Source organism: Neofelis nebulosa, chromosome 5, assembly GCF_028018385.1.
Source record: "Neofelis nebulosa isolate mNeoNeb1 chromosome 5, mNeoNeb1.pri, whole genome shotgun sequence".
In the NCBI taxonomy this organism is placed as follows: domain Eukaryota; kingdom Metazoa; phylum Chordata; class Mammalia; order Carnivora; family Felidae; genus Neofelis; species Neofelis nebulosa.
This window is the reverse complement of record NC_080786.1, coordinates 88,796,981-88,818,338: the sequence shown is the minus strand read 5'-3', so window position 1 is coordinate 88,818,338 and position 21,358 is coordinate 88,796,981. Positions and strand designations below refer to the sequence as shown.

The 21,358-nt window shown below is 42.5% G+C and overlaps 1 protein-coding gene across 5 annotated transcripts in view; it reads right to left on the bottom strand.

Annotated features, from left to right (window-relative positions):
* The window catches only part of SLC12A8 (solute carrier family 12 member 8), a 139,410-nt gene that overhangs the window by 17,771 nt on the left and 100,281 nt on the right, over positions 1–21,358 (bottom strand). For all 5 annotated transcript variants that reach the window (XM_058731088.1, XM_058731089.1, XM_058731086.1 and 2 more), the window contains 2 exons: positions 14,221–14,367; positions 7,013–7,658 (listed from right to left, as the gene is read on the bottom strand). In XM_058731088.1, coding sequence (XP_058587071.1) covers positions 7,013–7,658; positions 14,221–14,367 — 793 coding nt within the window. The remainder of the gene's footprint in view (positions 1–7,012; positions 7,659–14,220; positions 14,368–21,358) is intronic.

Sequence of the window (21,358 nt, the reverse complement as noted above, 5' to 3'; positions counted from 1 at the left end):
TCGATAACAAAAATTTAAAAAGAAGAAGGAGGAGGAGGAGGAGAATGAACCAGAGGGACTTTCAGCGATGGCAATGTGAAGTGGTCAGTGAATCCTCTCCACAAGAAATAAGTATAAAACTGGTCAAAATAATAAAAAAGTAATCATTCAGCTCTAGAAGTTACCAAATGGGGACAAAAATTAAGAAGTATTTATTTTTCAAAAACTGATGGAGCTGAGGGTCTGAACAGTGAGAGCCTATGGCCTGATCTCCCATCCTCATTCCCGTTCTTACCAGCATGGAGCTGGTCAGAAACCAGCAGTTTCGCTGCCAGAGGGGGCAGACTTGTGAGTTGTGCCTTTATAAGCTAAACATGGTGAGTATAGTAGAAAACTGAAAAGGAAAAGTCCTCAGTTTTGCTAGCCTGAGGTTGCAGACCCAGCTAGGGCAAGCAGTGGACCATCAGAAACTTAATGGGAAGATCTAGAAATGAGAGAGTCACAGAAAGACTATGGAAGGACTATATCTCCCCACATTTCCCTGGATGACTGAAAAACTATGCTCCTGCCTGGGGAGGCCAAACTGAGACTGGCAAAACCAGGAAAGACTGGAAAACTAGCTGCAACTTTGACTGCTTCCCAACCTATACACAGATCCACTGGCAAAGGGTGGAGCCTTATGGGCCACGTAGGCACAAGGGCAAACTCCTTAGAAGCCAGGCTAAAAGTTAAAAATAAGAATAAAAAACTGAGTAGAGACATCATAAATCCACAACCACAGAGGAGACAGATTCCAAAGTGCAAATCCAGGAAATTTACTAAAACAAACAAAAACATGGAAACATATATCAGAATCAGGAGTTGCCACACTATATTATCTAAATTGTCTGGTTTTCAACCCAAAATTACAAGACATGCAAGGAAACAGGAAACTGGGGCACCTGGGGGGCTCAGTCGATTAGGTGTCCGACTCTTGGTTTCAGCTCAGGTCATGATCTCATGGTTTCTTAGGTTCGAGCCCCACATCGGGCTCCAAGCTGACAGTCCAGAGCCTGCTTGGGATTCTCTGTATCCCTCTCTCTGCCCCTCCCCCCACTTGCACTGTCTCTATCTCTCTCAAAATAAATAAACTTAAAAAATATAAAAACAGGAAACTGACCCATGCTCTGGAAAAAAAAAGCAATCAAAAGAAATGGACTCTGAGTGGGCCTGCACTGAGTTTAGCAGACAAAGACTTCAAAGCACTAGTATAATAAATATGTTCAAAGAATTAAATAAAAATACAATGTCAGTGACTTAAGAGAAATATGATGGCAATGACTTTCAAAATAGGGAATATCAACAAAAACATACAAACATTTCAGAAATCAAAATTCTATAGTTAAAATGTACAATAACAGAAATAAAAAATTTACTCTATGGGCTCAACAGCAGATTTGAGATGGCAGAAGAAAGTATCAGTGAACATGAAGATAGATCAGTAGAAATTATCCAAACTGAAGAACAGAGAGGAAAAGGTAGAAGAAAAAAGAACAGAGCCTCAGAAACTGGGGGGGGGGGAGGGGGGGGCGGGGGGAGAAGGGGGAATGTAAAGTATACTAATTAATGTGTAGTGGGAGTCCCATAGAGATGAGAGAGAAAGAGAAGAGCAGAAAAAATATTTGAAGAAATAATGGCTCCCAAATTTGATGAAAAACTTTAATCAACAGATCTAGAAGTGATAAATCCACTGGAATTGCTTTCAGCAATGTGTTCATATACCTGATAACCACAGACCTATTTTATTTAATTTTTTGATGGCTTAATAGATGTGCAATGATATTTTGAAGGTGGTTTAATTTGTATTTATTGAATTAATACGATGGCCTAGTTTATAACAGATACTAACAGCTAGCAGCATATACCTTGTATAGTGGTTCAGAACACAAGTTCTAAAGTGAAAGGACCTGTGTTCAAATTCTGCCTGTCTCATATCCTGAGCAAATGTTTAACTTCTCTATGCCTCTGTAAAATGACAATAACAATGCCTAAGTCTGAGCTTAGATGAGATAATCTGTTAGGTGCTTATCTCAGTGCCAAGAACATGGGACATGTTTGAGAAACACTGGCTATTTTTAACTACTAACAATATTTTACACTTAACAATAAAAGTTAGTTTGTTGAATGAGCAATGAATGAATCTGGGCATTGATTTTTCAAATGTAAACTCCATATTCATCTGCATGCTGCTTTTTAGTAGAATCTGGATTTTGACCTTCCTATTTTTAAAAATAATATGCATTGGAAGGTATGCTTTTATCGGCCGTGCTTGTCAGAATAATTGTTTCCTTCTGTGACACTGTGTTGTACAAATGTTTTTTATTTCTATTTAATCAGATCCTTTTTGTCTTTGATGATAGTCTTCAATAGTCAGAAATATCTCTCTTGCACAGCTGTTATAAATAAGGAATTCATGGCTATATAAGGTAAAGAATACAGCCCAAGTTAATCTTTTTGATCCATTTGATTTCAACAATGTTTACTCAATAGTGATTTGATTCTTATTATTGTATGACATCTGGTTTGTCACAGATTAGGTTCTTATCATAGTGTAATTCTTTCTATTCTACTTTACTGATCAATGTTTCATTTTTTTGAAGTTAATATTTGCTCAATTGTGCATCAGTTTAGCCTTTACTGAGTGTTTGCTGCATGCTGTGTACTGTGTGGGAATACTGTGATAAATATAAGGTGGAAAGACATAGCTTGTGACTAAAGGAAGCCCACAGTCTAGGGGCGAAGGAATAAAACTACTATTTCTTTTCCTCAAGACAGACAGACACATGGGCCTGAAGACAAATGTGTAAAATATTCAATATAAATGTATAAAACAATGTGTTAATTCTTTATACTGCTAGCATAAATCAAATGTTATACTTGCACAGGAGAGGAAATCAGGAAAGCCTTCTCAGAGGTAGTATAAATGCGTATGAAAAGTTGGATGGATTTTAAACTATACATTGGAGTTTTCCAGATGGAGAAGCGGGAGGTGAAGCAGCTGTGAAGACAGAGCAGCATATGCAAAGGCGGGAAGGGATAAAGAACAAGATGTGTTTAGGGCATTCATTTAGGTCTAACTGGAACATACATGGGCCATCATGAGGAAAAGGGCCAAAAAGGTAGTACAGAGCAGGATTGTAAAGAACCTTGCAAATCCCACCAAGGATCTTGGACTTTAGATGGAAGAGATTTGATTCTAGTGAAGGTTTTTAAGTAAGAGAGACATGATAAGAGTTTTATTTTAGAAAATCATTCAGTGGACAATGGGAAGGAGAAACAGATGTGGGAGAATCTGGAGGCAGAACACTGGTTTGCAGACTTAACAAGAGTCTGGGTGCTGTATAGGAAGGGTCTGCACCAAGGTACAGGCAGCAAGGATGAAGGACAGGGAGTGGTCAACAGCTATGACATTTCTATGATTGGGCAACTGGGCAGCAAGCACCTCATTGACTAAAGATTGCAAACTGACTGCACATCTCTCCTGGAAACCCACTGAGAAAACAGAAAAGGAATTAGATAGGCATAAACCCACAAGCATAAGGAGAATGAGGGAGGAAAGATAAAAACAGGTCTTGGAAGATGGAAAGGTGACAGGGGAATGGTAACAGAGTGAGCAGAGCAGAGAAGGATGAATTCTAGGCCCTACAGACAGGGTACCAGCAAGGAGCAGCCCAATGCACCCTGGCAGGCCCCAGCAAAGTTCAAGACTAGGCAGTGCCATGTCCCTGGGAAGTGGTAAGGTAAAGGCATTTGGTTCCAAGACTGTATCTGAAATAGCTGGAAATCAAGATCCTTTCTTCTCCCCACACAGCTAGGTAATAACTCCTTTGCCTGACCCCTTTCCTCTGAAGAAATAAAACCAGTGAGTGCCTGGACTTGGGACACCAGGCACAGCAAGAATGGGTAAATGGAGCTAGAAACTGGGGAATTGAATTTAAGTCTGTATCCTAAACAATGAGACACCCTAACTCCCCTACTTCCCCCTGCTCCCTAAATGCATGCAGCCATCTGGGTAAGACAAGAGATTAAAGGAGTCTCCTCTGGAGGAACTAAAGAGTCCAGAGGTTTTGAAAACCTCTAGAGAGTCACTTTTTGGGATCCTCTTGTGCAAAAGCTAGCCTACAACCTAATCATTATATAGTGAGGTGCCCTAATCAACAGGCCCTGACCAGTATACAGGTCTTCTAAACAACTTTTTAGTACTTCACTTCTAAGTAGGAAAAGAAATCAAAAGTTCAACAGACATTTTAGTAAAGCCTCTGAGAGAGAGAGAGAGAGAGAGAGAGAGAGAGAGAGACCAAGCCAAAGAGAAAAACATCTAGAGAACACAAGTCAGTAAAAAGAGCAGAAAAAGCCTTTAAAGGGAGAATAAGTAATATTACCAGAGAGATAAGATAAGCCATTGTATCCATAAAACAAGAATGAGATGACATTCAAATAAAAAAAAAAAGGATAAGGAAAAATTGGGTTAAACCAAAAGCTCTTAGAAATTAAAACCGTGATAATTGTGGCACTGACTGATTGTCATTACCCAATCTCTCCCTTCTTTCTTAGGAAAAAATCCACACCATTTCATATGAAGCAGCAAAATGATCAGGTAAAAATATATTTCCTAGCCTTCCCTCTGAGAGTAGCTGGAAAGGCTAGCAAATTAAGTTCAAGGCTATACAGCTAGGAACAACACTCAATATTGTATGTCAGAGCAGTCTAGGAGGGGACACTCCTGCAGCAGGCACCAAGGTCTAGATGCTGAATCCTGCCCACTGACTCTGAAAGCGCTGGACACTGGAGCCAGGAATGCAGCCATCCTGCTGCTACCATAAGGCTTTTAGAGAGTTCCTAGAAGTCACCACTTCTTCAGGTTTCCAGTTCCCAGTTCCAGGTATAAGGAGGGCTCATCTGATTGGCAGAGCCTCAGCCTCATGCCTGAACTCTTGGATATAGGAGAGGCTGGAAAACTGTGTATCTGACATCTTCAGTTTTGAGTGTGAAAGGCTTGCCTTTCCTCTCACCAAGACTTGTAACACCGGAAATTCTTCAAACATAGGGAGGTCATTCAACACTGGGTAGGCAAAAAAAAAAAAAAAAAAAATCCACTGTAATATTGTATCCAGAAAATCTTTGTTCCCTGGATCTGACATAGAGTGTGATAAAGAGAAATTCCAGGAGTTTTATAGCAGGCTTAGAGAACAGATAGTCTAGAATGGAACAGGATGACAGCCATTAGACAAAGACAAAAAAAGAAATGAATATGTTAGATTTCTGAAGAATTCAAGCATTTGGAAAATAACATTAAGAGGCATTTGACATATCTGCCAGAGTATTTAGAGAAAAATGATGACAGAAAACCAAGCAAATAAAAAGTAAGGCAATTATTAACTCCAGGAAACAGAAAAAGTTGTACAAAAAAGGAAATGTAATCATAGTGTATGTAATATGGCTCAGAGTTAAGCAATATTTACTTAATCATAATAATATGAATACTAGCTATTAAGTTAATCAAAACTGTGATATAAGTACACTGGGGATATTGGATGAGAAGTCAGAGTGGCATAAATGTGTTAAAACTTCATTTACCATAGAAAGTCAAATGAGGATATCTGAAACTGACATATCAAAAAATAGAAATACAAATATATTATTTAGTCACATGAAGGTTAATAAAAGAAGCAACTTTTTGGTTGAAAGTGGGATTTTCTGGGAGTGGGACTAGGGTACAAGGGATGGTATGGAAGAGTGAGAACTACTATTTCTGATTATGTTACTTTTAAGTCTACTTGGCATATTAAACTGTACACTTATTATTTTGATAAAAATAAAATAATTCTTAAAATTTAATAATGCTCCTATCATTAAAAATCTCCCACCAATTCAGAGGTAAAGAAGGAAAAGCAAGTGTATGGAAGAATGTAAAGCATTTGTTTTTAGACATCTCTTTCTACATCTGTCTGTCTTCTCCTCTTTGCTCACATTTGCCTATACAGATCTCAAAAGGCAGGATAATGTAAAGAAAAGTAATGAACTTCAAATACAGGCAATGGACCTGGGTGTGACATCTGGCTGTGCAAAGTATGAGCTCTGAGACTTCTCTGTGACCTCACTGGGGCCCAGTGTCTTCATTTGTAAAATGGAAAAATATAATATCTATTTTACTACATGAAATAACATATGGGAAGCACCTAGAATGTGGAAGACTCAAAATTATAAGTTCTTTACTTCTCTCAGAATTTCTCATGCCCTGTAAGCCTCTCTCTGAGAATCTCCCTGTGTGTTACCATGTTTGTAGATTTGAGAGAGTAAAGCAAAGATGTGCCCCTTTGGCCATCTTTCTTCCACCCCCTCTTGCCTGGTTTGGGAGATTTATCTTTTGTCTTTTGTCCACAGACAAAACCTCCTAAGGCAGACAGTTTGTTACATTTCCACTTCTTTTGAAAGGAAAAATTGGTCTCGTTTGTGTTGATATTGAAGTTTATTTATTTTGAGAGGGAGAGAGAGTACATGAGCGAGTGAGGGACAGACAGTGAAGGAGAGAGAGAATCCCAAGCAGGCTGCATATTCAGCACAGACCCTAACGTGGGGCTTGATCCCACAACCATGAGATCATGACTGTGAGATCACGAGATCATGACCTGAGCTGAAATCAAGAGTCAGACACTCAACCAACTAAGGCATGCAGGTGCCCTTCATGTTTATATTATATCTCAGCTGACTTTTGAGTAAAATGAAATAATGTTCAATTATTAGCCATGGCTCCAAGATCTACCATACAAGAGTAAACAGAAATTTCTGTTTAAAATCACTATAACAGAGTAGAGTTACAAATTCAGCTGATACTTGAATATAACTTTAAAAAATAAATATCACACAAAATTAACAAGGATTTTAAACCCAGCTATAAAGTAAACTGGCTGAGGACTTGAAAAGGGGTTTTGATAACTGGGTAGGTGAGGTCACCCCAAATTAGGAGGCCCTAATGTGATTCCAAAGCACTCACCTTCTCCACTTGGGCCAGGCTGGTAACTTGGCTCAGGGACAAGTTGTTCTCCACATGCTCCTCTAGACCAAACTCTTTCACTCCTGGCACTCTGTTTGTTCCAGTAGTCTTCGTGCCCCTCCCATGAGGCAGTAGGCAATCTGTCAGAGCCCTCAGCACATAAGGAAGCTGGGGATTTGAGGTCCAAAAGGAAGCTATCCTGTAAGGTTGACTTTGTGGCCTTCTTGCTTTTCCCCTTCTTACTTTCTGGGATCCCGTCACTGTCTCCTTGCCTAGGTTGGCTATTCTCAAGCTTCCTGGTTAGCTGGAGGAGTTGATCCATGTCTTTGGTGAATTCTAGCAGAGTTCCCTCAGAGAGGCTTCGGGCAGGGCCCTCAGAGCCATAGCTGGGAGCCTTCTGCAAGAGCAGGTGCTCAGAGCAGTGGAGAGCTCCTGTGCCCTCCCTGTGCACTGACTCAGGCACCTGGGGAAGGCTGCAGGGACCCATGGACAGAGAGAAGTAAGAGTAGTCCACTGCAATGTATGTCAGCATGAAATTGATGGTGACAATGGGGGCTAGAACATTCACCTGGCCCACAAGGACAAAGGCCATGGTCACTAAGCTGGTCAGGAAGATGGCAGCTATAGGTGTTTTATTTGGCCCTTTCTGCAGAAAGAAAAATAACATGCAAGACTATGAAATTTCAGAAGAAAATCACATTATATGATAGAAACACAATTCATAATGGTTCAACCACTTGTACCATGTTCTACCAATCAGTAAATAACTGATTGTCTATCAACTTGGGATAATAATATCCAACTCATTCCCATGGGGTTATTGTGAGAACAGAGCTAATGCACATAAAATGCTTGACACAGCATTGACACACAGTAGGTCAATACACCATGGGTATTGGTTGTATTCAGAACTATTAATACGGAGTATGGCTATATAGAACTTGGACTTCCCAAATATTTCTCCTTTGGCTTTTATTGGGGGGTTTGGGGAGTTTCGTTTTGTTTTTTGTTTTGTTATTTTTTTTTAGAGAAAGAGAGTGAGTGGGGGAGAGGGGTAGTGGGGTGGGGGGATCTTAAGCAGACTCCACACTGAGCATGGAGTCCCTCTCCAATATGGGGCTCAATCTTATGATCATTGCCTGAGCTGAAATCAAGAGTCAGACACTCAAGTGACTGAGCTACCCAGGCAACCCTCTTTGGATTTTAACATCAGTCTTAGAAATCAAAGTGGTGCAAAGTTCCCAGGCTATAATGGAGAAAATGACCTGAAGGGAGTGGCAGACCCTGAAAGATACGACAGAATCTCTTGTGGCTGTGGTGAAGAAATTCTGAAACTAAACCTACACATGCTCAGACACACACTTATTTTATACCTATCTGTTATTAATGGAGGTGGGTATGGTGACCTTCAGGAGAACAGGAGTAGAAAATATGCGCTAACTCCATATAATTTGTCACTCCACAGAAGCTGTTCATCACACAGTCACTGACATGGTTCTTCAGCCAAAAGCACTGCACACTTCTTGGTCCCCATCTTCCTTGCCCTAAGAACTATGTTTGACCCAGCTGATCACTTCCTGTTCTTTGAAAGACTTCCTTTGCCTACCTTCTCCTGACTTGCCTCCCTCATTGTCTGCTCCTTCTTAGTCTCTGTAGCTAACTCCTCTACATCTCTGAAATATTTATTTATTAGGTTTATTTATTTGGGGAGAGAAAGCGTGAATGGGGGAGGGGCAAGGAGACAGACGGAATCCCTCAGCACAGAGCCCGATGTGGGGCTTGAACCCACAAACCATGAGATCATGACCTGAACCAAAGCTCAATGCTTAACCAACTGAGCCACCCAGGCACCTCTCTGACATCTACATTTAAAGTAGCCCAGAGCTCTATCCTCAGACCCTTTCTTTTCTCTATCTATACTCCCTTCCTAGGTGATTTCAACCAGAATCCTAAATTTATTTTTTTTTTAATTTTTTTAGTTTTTATTTTTGAGAGACAGAGTGTGAGTAGGGGAGGAGCAGAGACAGAGGGAGATACAGAATCCAAAGCAGGCTCCAGGCTCTGAGCTGTCAGCACAGAGCCCAACATGGGGCTCAAACCCACACCCTGTGAGATCATGACCTGAGCCGAAGTCAGATGTTTAACCCACTGAGCCACCCAAGTACCCAGAATCCTAAATTTAAATACTAGCTTTGTGCTCTTAACTCCCATATTTGAATCTCCAGCCTGAAATGTCCCCCTGCAATCCAGACTTAAATATTCAACTGTCTACTCAACATTTCCAGTTGATGTCTAAAAGGATCTCAAATGTCCCAAACCAAACTGCTGACCCCTTAATCTCCCACCATCAAATCTACTCCTTTTGTAGTCTCTGTCTCAGAAAACAGCTGCTCAATCCAGCAAAATTCTTCATGTCTCTTCTCATTCTCTCATTCTGTCAGCTTCACCCTCAGATATACACAGGATCTATACACTGGTCCCACCTCCTTTACAGCCAGCAGTCTGCAAGGGGAGGGGCAGACACATAAGCCATTTCCAGACCTGACCTGTGAACCTCCCACATGTGTTCTTTCAGGTGCATTTCCCTTTTCTGACGGTCAGAATAGAGTGCAGCCTTCGAAGTCACAGGATGAAGACAGCAAAGTCATCAGCCCGAATCTCAGAGGGCCAAAGCCCCTGTTGACCTGAAACACCTGCCCAAGAGCTTTAGTGTAAAATTCTGGGGGGAAAAATAAGAAGTAAAAGTATGCTTTTACTGTCTTTGACAATTACATTTTTGGGTAAATTTGCTACAGCTATTTAGCATACTCTAACAATAAAACTACTAAGAATAAAGTAAGTACTTAGAAACTAAAGAGAATGTAAAAGGAGGGTGCTAGGTGGGCTGAAGGAAATGCTAATGGTCCAGGCCAAGATTTTGATGAGGGCAGGTTGTAAAGTGTTTTAAGGGTGGAATATGAACTTCTCCTACCAAAAGACACCATAAAAAAATGAAAAAAAAACAAGCCACAGAATGGGAAAAGATATTTGTAACACATTTAACTGATGAAGAGCAATCCAAAATATCAAAGAATCTTTACAAAATAATTAGAAGTCAGACAACCCACTAAAAAAGGAAGTGAGCAAAAGAATGTCTATTAAGCATATGAAAGGTACCCAACTTCATTAAGTAATCAAGGAAATGCAAATTGAAACCATAGGAAGATCCCATTAAACACCCACCAGATTGGCAAGAATTAAAAAGTCTGATAGTGTCAAGCATTGGCACAAACACAGAGGGATAGGAACGCTTATCCACTGCTGATAGGGGTCAATTAGTACAAGTACTTTGGGAAAAGAGTTTGTCGTCTAGTAAGTGAAAATAGACATACCTTATAGCTTAGCAATTCCAATAACGGGTATATAGTCTGGAAGACCTTTACATGTGAACCTTTCTACTAATACAAGAATGCTTATTGTACTGTCTGTAACAGTCCCAAATTGGAAACAACCCAAATGTCCATCAACAGCAGAATGGATAAATAAATTCTAGCAAGTGAGGAAATGCTATATAGGGACGATAATAAACAAGCTGCTGCTTCAAGCAAAAATGTAGACAAATCTCATAAACATAATGTTGAGGGAAAGAGGCATGCCACATTTATACAAAGTTTAAAAACAGGCAAAATTAAACAATTTTGTTTAGAGATGCATATGTAGGAAGCAAACCAGGGGTCAGCAAACTATGGCTCATGGGCCATCTGGCCACCATCTGTTTATGTATGCCCATGAGCTAAGAACGGTTTTACACTTTTAAACAGTTGGGGGGAAAAAAAAATCAAAAGAAGAGGAAGATTTCATGACACACAAAAATTACATGAAATTCGAATTTCAGTGTCCATAAAAAAGTTTGACTAGAAAACAGCTACACCTATCCCCCAATAGACATGTCTGTGTCTGTGGCTACTTTTGAGCTACAATTGCAGAGTTGAGTAGTTGTGACAGAGACCATAGGGCCTGCAAAGTCTAAAGTATTTACTATTTGGCCCTTCTCAGAAGAAGTTTGCTGACTCCTGAGTAAAGCCTTGAAGAAAGCAAGGAAATTATTATCACAGAAGACTACAGGTACAGAGAGGGATGGGGCTCTGACCAGAGAAGGCATGTGGAGGCTGGAACATTCATTTCAGTTATTCTTCAAAACTTCATATTGGGGTGCCTGGGTGGCTCAGTCAGTTAAGTGTCCAACTTCAGCTCAGGTCATGATCTCATGGTTCATGGGTTGAAGCCCCAAGTCGGGCTCTGTGCTGACAGCTCAGAGCTTGGAGCCTGCTTCAGATTCTGTGTCTCTGTTTCTCTCTGCCCTTCCCCCACTTGCACTCTGTCTCTCTCAAAAATAAACATACAAAATTAAAAAAAAACAAAAACCTGTTCATATTGGTTTTATGCTCTTTTCTATATGTTGAATAGCTCTCAAAATTTTTTTAAAGTTTATTCTCTCCCCCATTAAAAAAGAAAATGCGCTAATAAAATTTAATCATATGTAAAGAAGCTTTGGGAAGAAAAAAAAACTTCAAAGTTAAAAGGCAAGTGACAGGGGCGCCTGGGTGGCGCAGTCGGTTAAGCGTCCGACTTCAGCCAGGTCACGATCTCGCGGTCCGTGAGTTCGAGCCCCGCGTCAGGCTCTGGGCTGATGGCTCGGAGCCTGGAGCCTGTTTCCGATTCTGTGTCTCCCTCTCTCTCTGCCCCTCCCCCGTTCATGCTCTGTCTCTCTCTGTCCCAAAAATAAATAAAAAACGTTGAAAAAAAAAATTAAAAAAAAAAAAAAAGGCAAGTGACAAACTAGAGAAAACATTTGTAATATATATCACAAGGAGTTAACTTCCCCAACAAAAGAAGAGCTTCTAGCAATTGAGAAGAAAAAGACCAACAATCACAGGATATATATATGACTCTAAGAGGAAACGATCTCCAACCTCATTCATATAAGAGTAGTGCAAATCACAGGGGCGCCTGGGTGGCTCAATTAAGTGTCTGACTTCAGCTCAGCTCATGATCTCACAGTTTGTGAGTTTGAGCCTCACATCGGGCTCTCTGCTGTCAGCCTAGAGCCCATTTTGGATCTTCTGTCCCCCTCTCTCTCTGTCCCTCTGCCTCCCAAAATGAACATTTAAAAAAAAAGAGAGAGAGTAATGCAAATCACAAGGATCCTGAGATGCCATTTCTCACTATACAACTAGCAAAAAGTCACATTTGACAATGAACTGTGATTGCTAATAATATGGTACCTGGGACCAGAGTGCAAATGGCAGTCCTCACACACGATGTCCAAATATGTATAAGTATAAACCAAGCTAACAAACAGTTAAAGCAAATTATGTTCTATCTTCCTTCCTTTGCAAACACACCTTTAGGACAATGGGGAAGACCAGGTTCAGGTTTAGAATCGTTGTTCTCCTCAGGGTTCTTCAGTAGAGGATGGCCACATACAGCCGCCAGCTCCTAGCCCACCTCCTACCCTTCCCAGACCATACTGTGGGGGCCTCACACCTACATCTGGACTCCTGCCCATACCCAGGGCCTAAAAGGACAGGCCCAGGGAAGGGGCCCTCGCAGACCCTGGATGTGGGTTGTGGGACATCCAGGCAGAGAATTCCAGGCAAGAGTGCAAATGGTCCAGTGCAGCACATGTACACCATCCAGAAGAGGGGTCTGGGATCCAGTGGGCATGTCCCCTTGATCTCATGAACTCCTTATCAAGGACCAGAACCCAGAACAGAGTCTATAAAGCAGGGTCTTTTGGCCTGAATCTAAGAGTGATGCTGACTGTCAGGAAGCAGGAACTGTTATACATTCCTGGTGGAAATACAAAAATCATACAAATTCTATGAAAGGTGTCTTGACAATATCTATTAAAATTAAAAATACATTTTGTTGCAGCAAACCTACTTATGAAACTATATCCTACAGATATACCTGCACATTAAATAATTACATACACATACACAACATTATTCCTTGTAGCAATGTTTACTGAAAGCCACACATGGATCAATCCATAGGAAACTGGATAAAAACTATGGTCTATCCACCCAATGGAAAGAGAATGAAAAAGTTTTCTTGACATACATATGAAAAGTTGGACTTCCAAGTTATATTAAATGAAGAAAAGCAAGGTATAGAACCACATGTTAGAACACTGTAGTTGTATAAAAAAATAGAGAGGATCATAAAAAAAACTAATAAAAACAGCTACTGATAGGGCATGGGTGCTGGTGAAGAAAGAGATAATAAAGGAGTCATGATAGGAGCAAAAATTCTCAATGTATACCTTTTATATCTTTCTTAGTTTTGAGCCCTGTGTATACATTACCTAATAAAAATACATGAAATTAAAGTAAAAGAAAAGGCATATACCACATAGAACAGAGTACAGAGATGAGAGTCATAGTACATAGTACAGAGATGAGAGTCAGTGCTCCCACCCAGCCCATGCTGGCTGATGGGTCAGAAGTGGAGGATGGTAAGGGAGGGCTGGTGACCCTACCCGAGAGGGGTCTGGGGTGGGAAGCGGTTGGGGGAGGGTCTCTGTGGTGCTCCAATAAGACAGAAATGAACTCTTTCTCAGTAAACCACATTATTGGGAAGTGGGGTTCTCTCTCTCTAACTCTCTCTATTTCTCTTTTGTCACTGCTTAGGTTTTAGGAATGTCTCATTCTATCATTTCGTGACTCAACCAAGCTATATTCTATCGGTGAGAGTTTGAGCCATGAAGACTGACAGGAGGCCCAGAGGCCCGAGGTATGAGAAATCATCATACAGCAACCCCAAAGGAAAGGCAAAAATCAAGGGCAGAGTTTGAGCTGCAAGGTCCAGCTCCCCTCCTCACCAAGAGATTTTTTTCTTCTATGCTGAACTGAGAGGATCCCAAATTTATTTTTATTAAAGGATGTGACACTCCCTTTCCCTGTTGCTCAGGGTCCAAGATGCCATTCTGTCAGTTAACTAACCCAGTGCCAAGGGGTTCTGGTGGCTATGACATTGACAGATGGTTTGTCCAACTGGCTCCGCCCTAAGGCTGCCAGAGGACAGGAGAGAACAACTCTGCATTCTCATTTCTCCCACTCTGGAGAACTTGACCACTGGCTCTAATCGGAGAGACTTAAGCAATTTATTGGCTGATAATCTGGTTCGCAGCAAAATGTACATTTCTCAAAAAAAGGATCACTCACCCCTTTCCCCAGACAGGCCAGTGTGGGAATCACTTTCTCCTGGGCAATGCACTGCAGGATCCGGGGGGCTCCATAGAGTCCTCCCATACAGGAGGCCAGAGATGAGATGTATAAGCCCAAAAGGAACAGGAAGCCCACCAGGGACACCTATATAAGGAAGCAATTTCATTACCCAATGCCGGAATATGCCTGTCCCTTTCTGTTCCCTAGCACCATCTGCACCCCATCGATCATTAGTCCTCTAGATTCAGCCTCTCGGATATATTTCCAATATTCCCAATCCATCCCATTTCATTCATACCGCCACTATTTCAGTTTGGCTCACCATCACCTCTTGTATGGACAACATAGAGGTTCTCAAATTGAGCGTGCATCAGTCTCAGCTAGAGGGCTTGTTAAAATACGGATTTTTGATCCCCACCTCAGAGTTTCTGATTAAGCAGTTTCTAGGGAAGAGCCCAAGAATTTGGATTTCTAAAAAGTTCCCAGTTGATGCTGATGCTGAGGGTCTGGGGACCACACTTTGAGAACCACTGGCCAATTGGCCTCCTGCCTCTACGTTCTGTCCACTCTGAATTATCCCCAAGCCTCTGCCAGAGTGACGTCTCTAAACTCAAACTCGATCATAATGTCACTGCCATAAAAATATCAATGGCTTCCCAACACCCTGACATTCTCGGCCCCTTCCTGGTCTGTGACCTTTGTAGCCCCATACCCCACACACTCAGAGTCTTTGAGTCTTTGTCAGAATGTTTCCCTGCCAGCTAACACCCTCTGTCCACTCCTAATCTACTCATTGTCTGTCTTTAAACCCAGTTGTGCTTCAAGACTCAGCACAAACCTCCTTTCCTCCATGAGGCCTTCCCCAAGCCCCTCACAGCAGCGGCTGCTCCTCAGGACCCCGTAGCACCTCAGTGTAAGGTGAGTAGCACCCTCCCACACAAGTGGTCCCAGAGGCCTCATTTCTGCAGGGCCCCTATCTTGTTCATCCTAGTATCGGTGCCAACACAGAGCTTCGAACGCTGAAGGAATGAATGAGCTCCATGACCCACGTGGCCCACAAATCACCAACAGATAGACTAAGAGAGGGCACAGTTGTTCTGCTGGATGTTGACTCGCAAAGATCAGTGCTACTGGCCATGCAGCTGTGTCACAGGCTGTCAGGAACTGTCCCCCCCTCCCCGTCCCTGCCCTGAGCTGGACCTCATCTGTACCCAGCGGGAAGTCTGTTTTCTGATTATTTGAGATGCCCATCTCCATTCTACTTTACCATAGGCACGGTGGCCAGAACTGTATGTTCCAAATGCTCATTTGTCCAAAGATCACAGATGCGGTCATCTTAATTTGCATGGTTTTGTCACACCCTTCATGATGAAGATTCTCCACCTCACTTTTTATGTCCTTGCCTTGTCAGTTCACTGGGTCAGTGGCATCAAGCTACATGGAATACTAGTCCATGGCTAAACCTCTTTCCTGGCTCATAAATTATCACAGGAAACCTGCATCAGCCAGGATTCCTGATTAGAAACAAAATACTTTTAAAAGAATATATTTGTAGGACACTGGAGGTTCACAGAATCATCATGAAGCTGAAAGATCATGCTCAGAAAGGGCAAGACCGAAGCCTGGAGGCACAAGCTGGACTCTGGAATGGGAACAGTTTGACCAGGATGCTACCAGCACCCTGTTTCCCTGCAGATGAATTCCCACTATCCCTTCACTGTTGTCCCATTCATTACACTTGGAGCATCTGATGGGTCTAAGCTAGGTCACATGCCCTACTTAGGCCACAAAGGGGCAGGCAAGAGAGCGTCTTGTCCTTCGGGCTTCTGTACTATTAATATTAAGTGGGGCTCATCACTCCCTCCAAGATCACATATAGGTGGAGTAACCCCCAAATGGTCAGGGATGCCAGGGGCCTGATGAACATAACTCAGGTCCACTGCAGAGCCTAACTTGAACTTCATTTCAGTGTGGATTACTTTTCCCTAAATGTGTTACCTCATCTTATCTCCAGAATCTCTCATGTCTATTTTCTTCATTATCACAGGTGTCTATGTCTATTCTACCCCCGCTCTTCTTATCATTTTATAACTAGAAGAAATTAATATCATCTAATGTTTATCCCTTTTTTTTAAGTTTATTTATTTTTAGAGAGACAGAGAGACAGAGGGACTGGGCGAGGGGCAGAGAGAGTAGGAAACAGAGAATCCCAAGCAGGCTCCATGCTGTCAGCACAGAGCCCAACGTGGGACTTGAACTCACAAAACCACAAGATCATGACCTGAGCCAAAACCAAGTCAGATGCTTAACCAAGTGAGCCACCCAGGCGCCCCTCCCATCACTCTATTTGTATATTCTGACAGCATTTGTAATTTCCACCCTGGGCTATAGTCCATTACACTCATGGCTTATCTTGCAGTGCAACATAAGCTCCTGTGTCTCATGCATCTTGCCCCTGCCCCACCACACCTAACAGTCTGGCAAACAGGCTCAGCACATGCCCATGGAATTCATGAAGCTTCACGACTTCACTGTGACTCGTGCCCTGGATGCCTCACAAAATTGGCAGATAAACTGGCTCCATTATCAATCTCTGATCCATTCTGAGATGCAATCCTTCACCTCTAACCTTTGTTTCTGTCTTCTTGACCAAATGCATCCTGTATTTGCTGGTTTTAAAAATACATAAACTCCATGATGAAATTTTATCAAAAGCTTTATAGAAAATCTAATTAGTAGTTCTCTGATCTGGCTATACCTAAGAATCACTGCAGAAGTTTTGCTTTATGAGTGTAGGGTGGGGCACAGACATCCTTGATGTTTCTGAAACCCTCCAGGTGATTCTAATGCACAGCCAGGGTGGAAAACCACTGGGCAAGGTGCATTGTACCCACCACGTTGTCCTTTCAGAGAATTCTCCAGGAGACGTAGGCATGGTATCTCCTTGCAGGAACTGTATTGCTTCTTATCCAAAAGATTATATATATTTATGTTAAAAAAAATTTTTTTTATTGAAAGTCTGTCCATTTACTCAGATTGGAAATGAGATTCCCTAATCTGGCTTCCTCCTAGTGTGGGGCTGACCCAGGAGCTGGAGTCTCTGGCACCAGGATGCCCATCTTTGGCTAGCCTTCCTTCCCACAAACACTCCCTGGGATTCCTGCAGGACCTTTGGGCTAGGGGTAGGAGAGGGGACTATCCAGGTATAATGACTTGTTATGTCCAGTGTATCAATTGTGTTTACAATGGTCTGTTCACTTGATAATCCTTTTATATAAAATTTTTATTGGGGTGCCTAGGTGGCCCAGTTTGTTAAGCGTCTGACTTCGGCTCGTGATCTCACAGTTCCGGAGTTTGAGCCCCGCATCAGGCTCTCTGCTGTCAGTATGGAGCTCACTTTGGATCCTCTGTCTCCCTATCTCTCTGCTTCTCCCCGGTTTGCTCTCTCTCTCTCTCTCAAAAATAAATAAATATTTAAAACAACAAAAAAACCTATTATTCTGATTATTCTGTCAATTTTGCTGAAAAATGAAATGTCTCATGTCTGGATGAATCATAAAAACTCCATTCTATTTCTCTCTCCCATGTGCATCCTATTTTGTCCCCTCTATCTGCCATCCATCCATCCTTGGAAGCATTCACTGAGGACAGGTTATGTACCTGGCACAATGCTGGGCACAGGGTAAGACTTTTTAGGCACAGCAGGAAACCACACAGCTTTGCTCCCAGCCCTTGGAGAATTTAATCACTGTCTCTATTCATACAGAACTACAGACTTGCTAACTGTGCCAGTGGAGATGGAAGTGAGCATTTATTTGAGCAGATGTGTGTCAACAGTTCTTTATGGGGGAAAAAAAAATCACCCCTCTGTCATACACCTGTTTGAGCCATCACAAAAAATTCTGTCTTTCCAACATATTACCTGAGGTGGGAACTACCCTAATTTCTTTCCTCAGTAACTACTGATAAAAATCATAATTCCATCTCTCTGCTTTTCATATTATATCCCAACTCCCATTGGAGCTTCACTAAGAAATCCCACCTATCCACTGGCTGCTCCCTTCTCCTGAAGGATTGGATTCAAAGTCATTTGCAGGGTGCTCATTTTGCCTCATCCAATTCCTATGTGCCCTTGATGTTACTCAGGAGTATATCCTGAAACCCTTTATAATCCCAAATTGCCTCATAGTCCCCTAGTTTTCTCTCACATCAGACATGAGTTTTCTAATACGGACCCTACACCACAAAATAACCAACAACTCAACTTTCAGTCAAGTTTTCTCTCTCACTTCATAGCCATTTTCCATCAGGAAATAAAGATGGCTTCACTTCCTGAGAGGCAGTTACGTGTCCGTGATGGGGAGCAGAGGGCAGCCAGGATGGGCTGGATGGTGGATACTCAACAGCTGGCGAGGCTCCTTCACCAGCGGAGGGCCCTGCCCCACCCCATCTTGTCAAGCACAGCCTGTACCCTGGGCACTCAGGTCCCTCTTGAATACATGAAACCATGACTGCCAAATCTATGTATTCATGAATACATGAAACCATGACTGCCAAACCATGACTGCCAAATTATCCATAGATGCTTTTGGGGTACTTTTCCTACTTAGTTTGTTCTTATTTTGCTAGATAGCAAGCTCCAGGCTTCCTAAAGTACTTGGTCTTTTGGATGTTAATAAACATTTTTTTTCCTGAACTGCATACAAGTTTATTCTGAAACAATTATTTAATCTGTTCAGTTTTACCCCTACTAATAACTGATCTTTATACAACTCCCTTTTCTATAACTGAATAATATTGGGATTGATATTAGGACTGACTTTTTTTTTTTCCTATCCTGCTAAATATGCTGGATTTGTAGAGGGAAAAATATGCCCCATCTATAAGGTTATCCCCATAAGTAATGTACAGAGGAGTCCAAATTTAATAAGCACCTACTATGTACCAAGTATTGTGGTTTACATAGATTACCTCAGAGCCACCACAATGTACTAAAGGTTTTTTAGAAAGTGTAACACTACAGAGACTAACACCCAAAAGCCAGGAAAAAGTTTCGGTGGGGCATGGATATAAAACAAAAAAGAAACTTCTTAGAGAAACTGTAGGCTGGGAAGCCAAATAATTAGAAATAGATCTGAGAAGCTGCAGGAAACCCAAAAAGAAACAGATGAACTGACCAGCTGCAGAAAGAAGGCCGGGGCAGCCAGCAGCCATTGAAGGTAAGTGTTCTGGCAGAAAGCACCCGACAGAAAGACAGAGAAGTGCACTGAGGAGCTTTGAGAGAACCAGCACCAAGGGGAGCATCCTGGAGGCCTGCCCTGGTCTGTGCCCGAAGGGGAGACCCTCAGGACACACAGACCAGACTGAGGAGGATTTGCTTCCGCGGGGCCCAGAAGAGCTCAGAGATGGGCTGGCTCAGAACCCAGGCCATAGCTAAGACATGAAACCGGATGAACAGTTTACTAAAATCAGGTGAGGGTGGTGAGCTGGGTCAAGTAACCATGTGGGACACTGCACACTTACACCCTTCCATTCTCCAGGCCATGCTAATAAAGTTGTTTGTGGCCCAGCTCACCGCCTGAGTATGTGCCTGCTACTGCAGCTGAGTCAGTCCCAAGGAGGAACACCGAAAGCCAAAAGGAGGAAAGCCAAGGTTCAAGGCTTCGAGGGGGGGGAAGTCCTGTGTGATCCCTTTTGGGGGGGGGGGGGGCTTTGGGGAGCAACAGCACACCAAAGTGCCGCCACTTTGGAGTTGCCCTGGTAGGTTCTGTCCCTGTTGACTTACTTGCTGTGCCAGCCCCTGTTTGCTGCTGAGAACCAAGAACAGTATCTTTCCTTTCTTTCAGGTTTTACAACTGTCTATTCTAAGACACAGTCTATTCCTCTCTAAAAAATGAACTCTCCACCTCTCATCCTGATGTGTGCACAATGTCATTCCCACAGATCATTGCCAAGCACGGTTTAGCAGGTGCCCCCAACTGGCTAAATGCTTGCCTACCTGTTCAATGTCTGGGACAGGTGGCATTCCAAGCAAGCTTCCCCAGTTCATGTGTCTATTATTAACAGTGGAATTTCCACCCACAAAGGCTTTCCCGTGCTGTCCATGGAGATGTTTTTACTTTCTCATTGTAGCCTTCCTTGGATACAGGCTGCCTCCTATCCCACATACCTGTTTTTAGTTCTTTCTGCAAAGGAGGGGAAGGAGGGAGAGAGAGGAGCCCCAGACCAGGGGATAATTTGCTGTGTTCCATCCAGATAAGAGCCTCAAATGGTTGAAAGGACCTCTGTGAGGGAATCTACTAGAAAGAAACCAGCTTTAGAGGCAGGCGGAGCCAGCCAGCTAGCTAGCCACTGGCAAGTTGCAGACAGCAGCAGGCAGATTCCCCAGGTCAAAGGATCAGCTGTTCCCTGAGGCCTTTAATTCCTCTGATGCAGCCAAGCTTTTCATTCCACAATTAGAGAAAAGGCCCCTTGGAGGTGAAATTCAAGATGGAAGCATGCATACAGTTAAACATGAGGGTTGTAGATTCCTTCCCCGAGAGCAAACCTCTCTCTGGGGGTTTAAGACCTTGGTCCCTGGAAGTGGGGTGACAGTCCTCTCATTACCTGAGCAGCTCCCCTCTTTTAAAACCTGCTTTCATAGTAAAGTCAAGACCCTTGAAAACATAAGTCATCTTTACATTGTGGCCTACATATCTTAAAAAGAAACATGTGCTAATGTGGAAACCAAGCCCAAAAGTAGCTCAGAAGAGAAAGTTCAGAGTTTTCTGCCCCAGGCTGCCCCAAGGAGTGGCCAGTGGCCCTCCATGAAGACCAGCAAAGTAGCTTTTGCCGAACCTCTCACCAGGAGAAAATAGTACTTTCTCCCAAAATATGAGCAGAAACACTCAGAAGTTAACAAAGAAAACTTTCCTAGCCTACTACATTTCTCTGATAACTAACAGGAATCTCAGTTAAGGGAACTTAAGGGAAGGTAGGAGTTTTTGGGGATTTCCAGAAAAGCATATGGGAATCTTATTCTCCTAGGTTCTAAAGATCCCAAATGAGTGTCCTTGACTGTCACACGACCTCTATCCTGTAAAGGGCAGCAATGGAACGTGAGGAATTTGCTAACCTTCTGGCAGGCGGCGTGTAC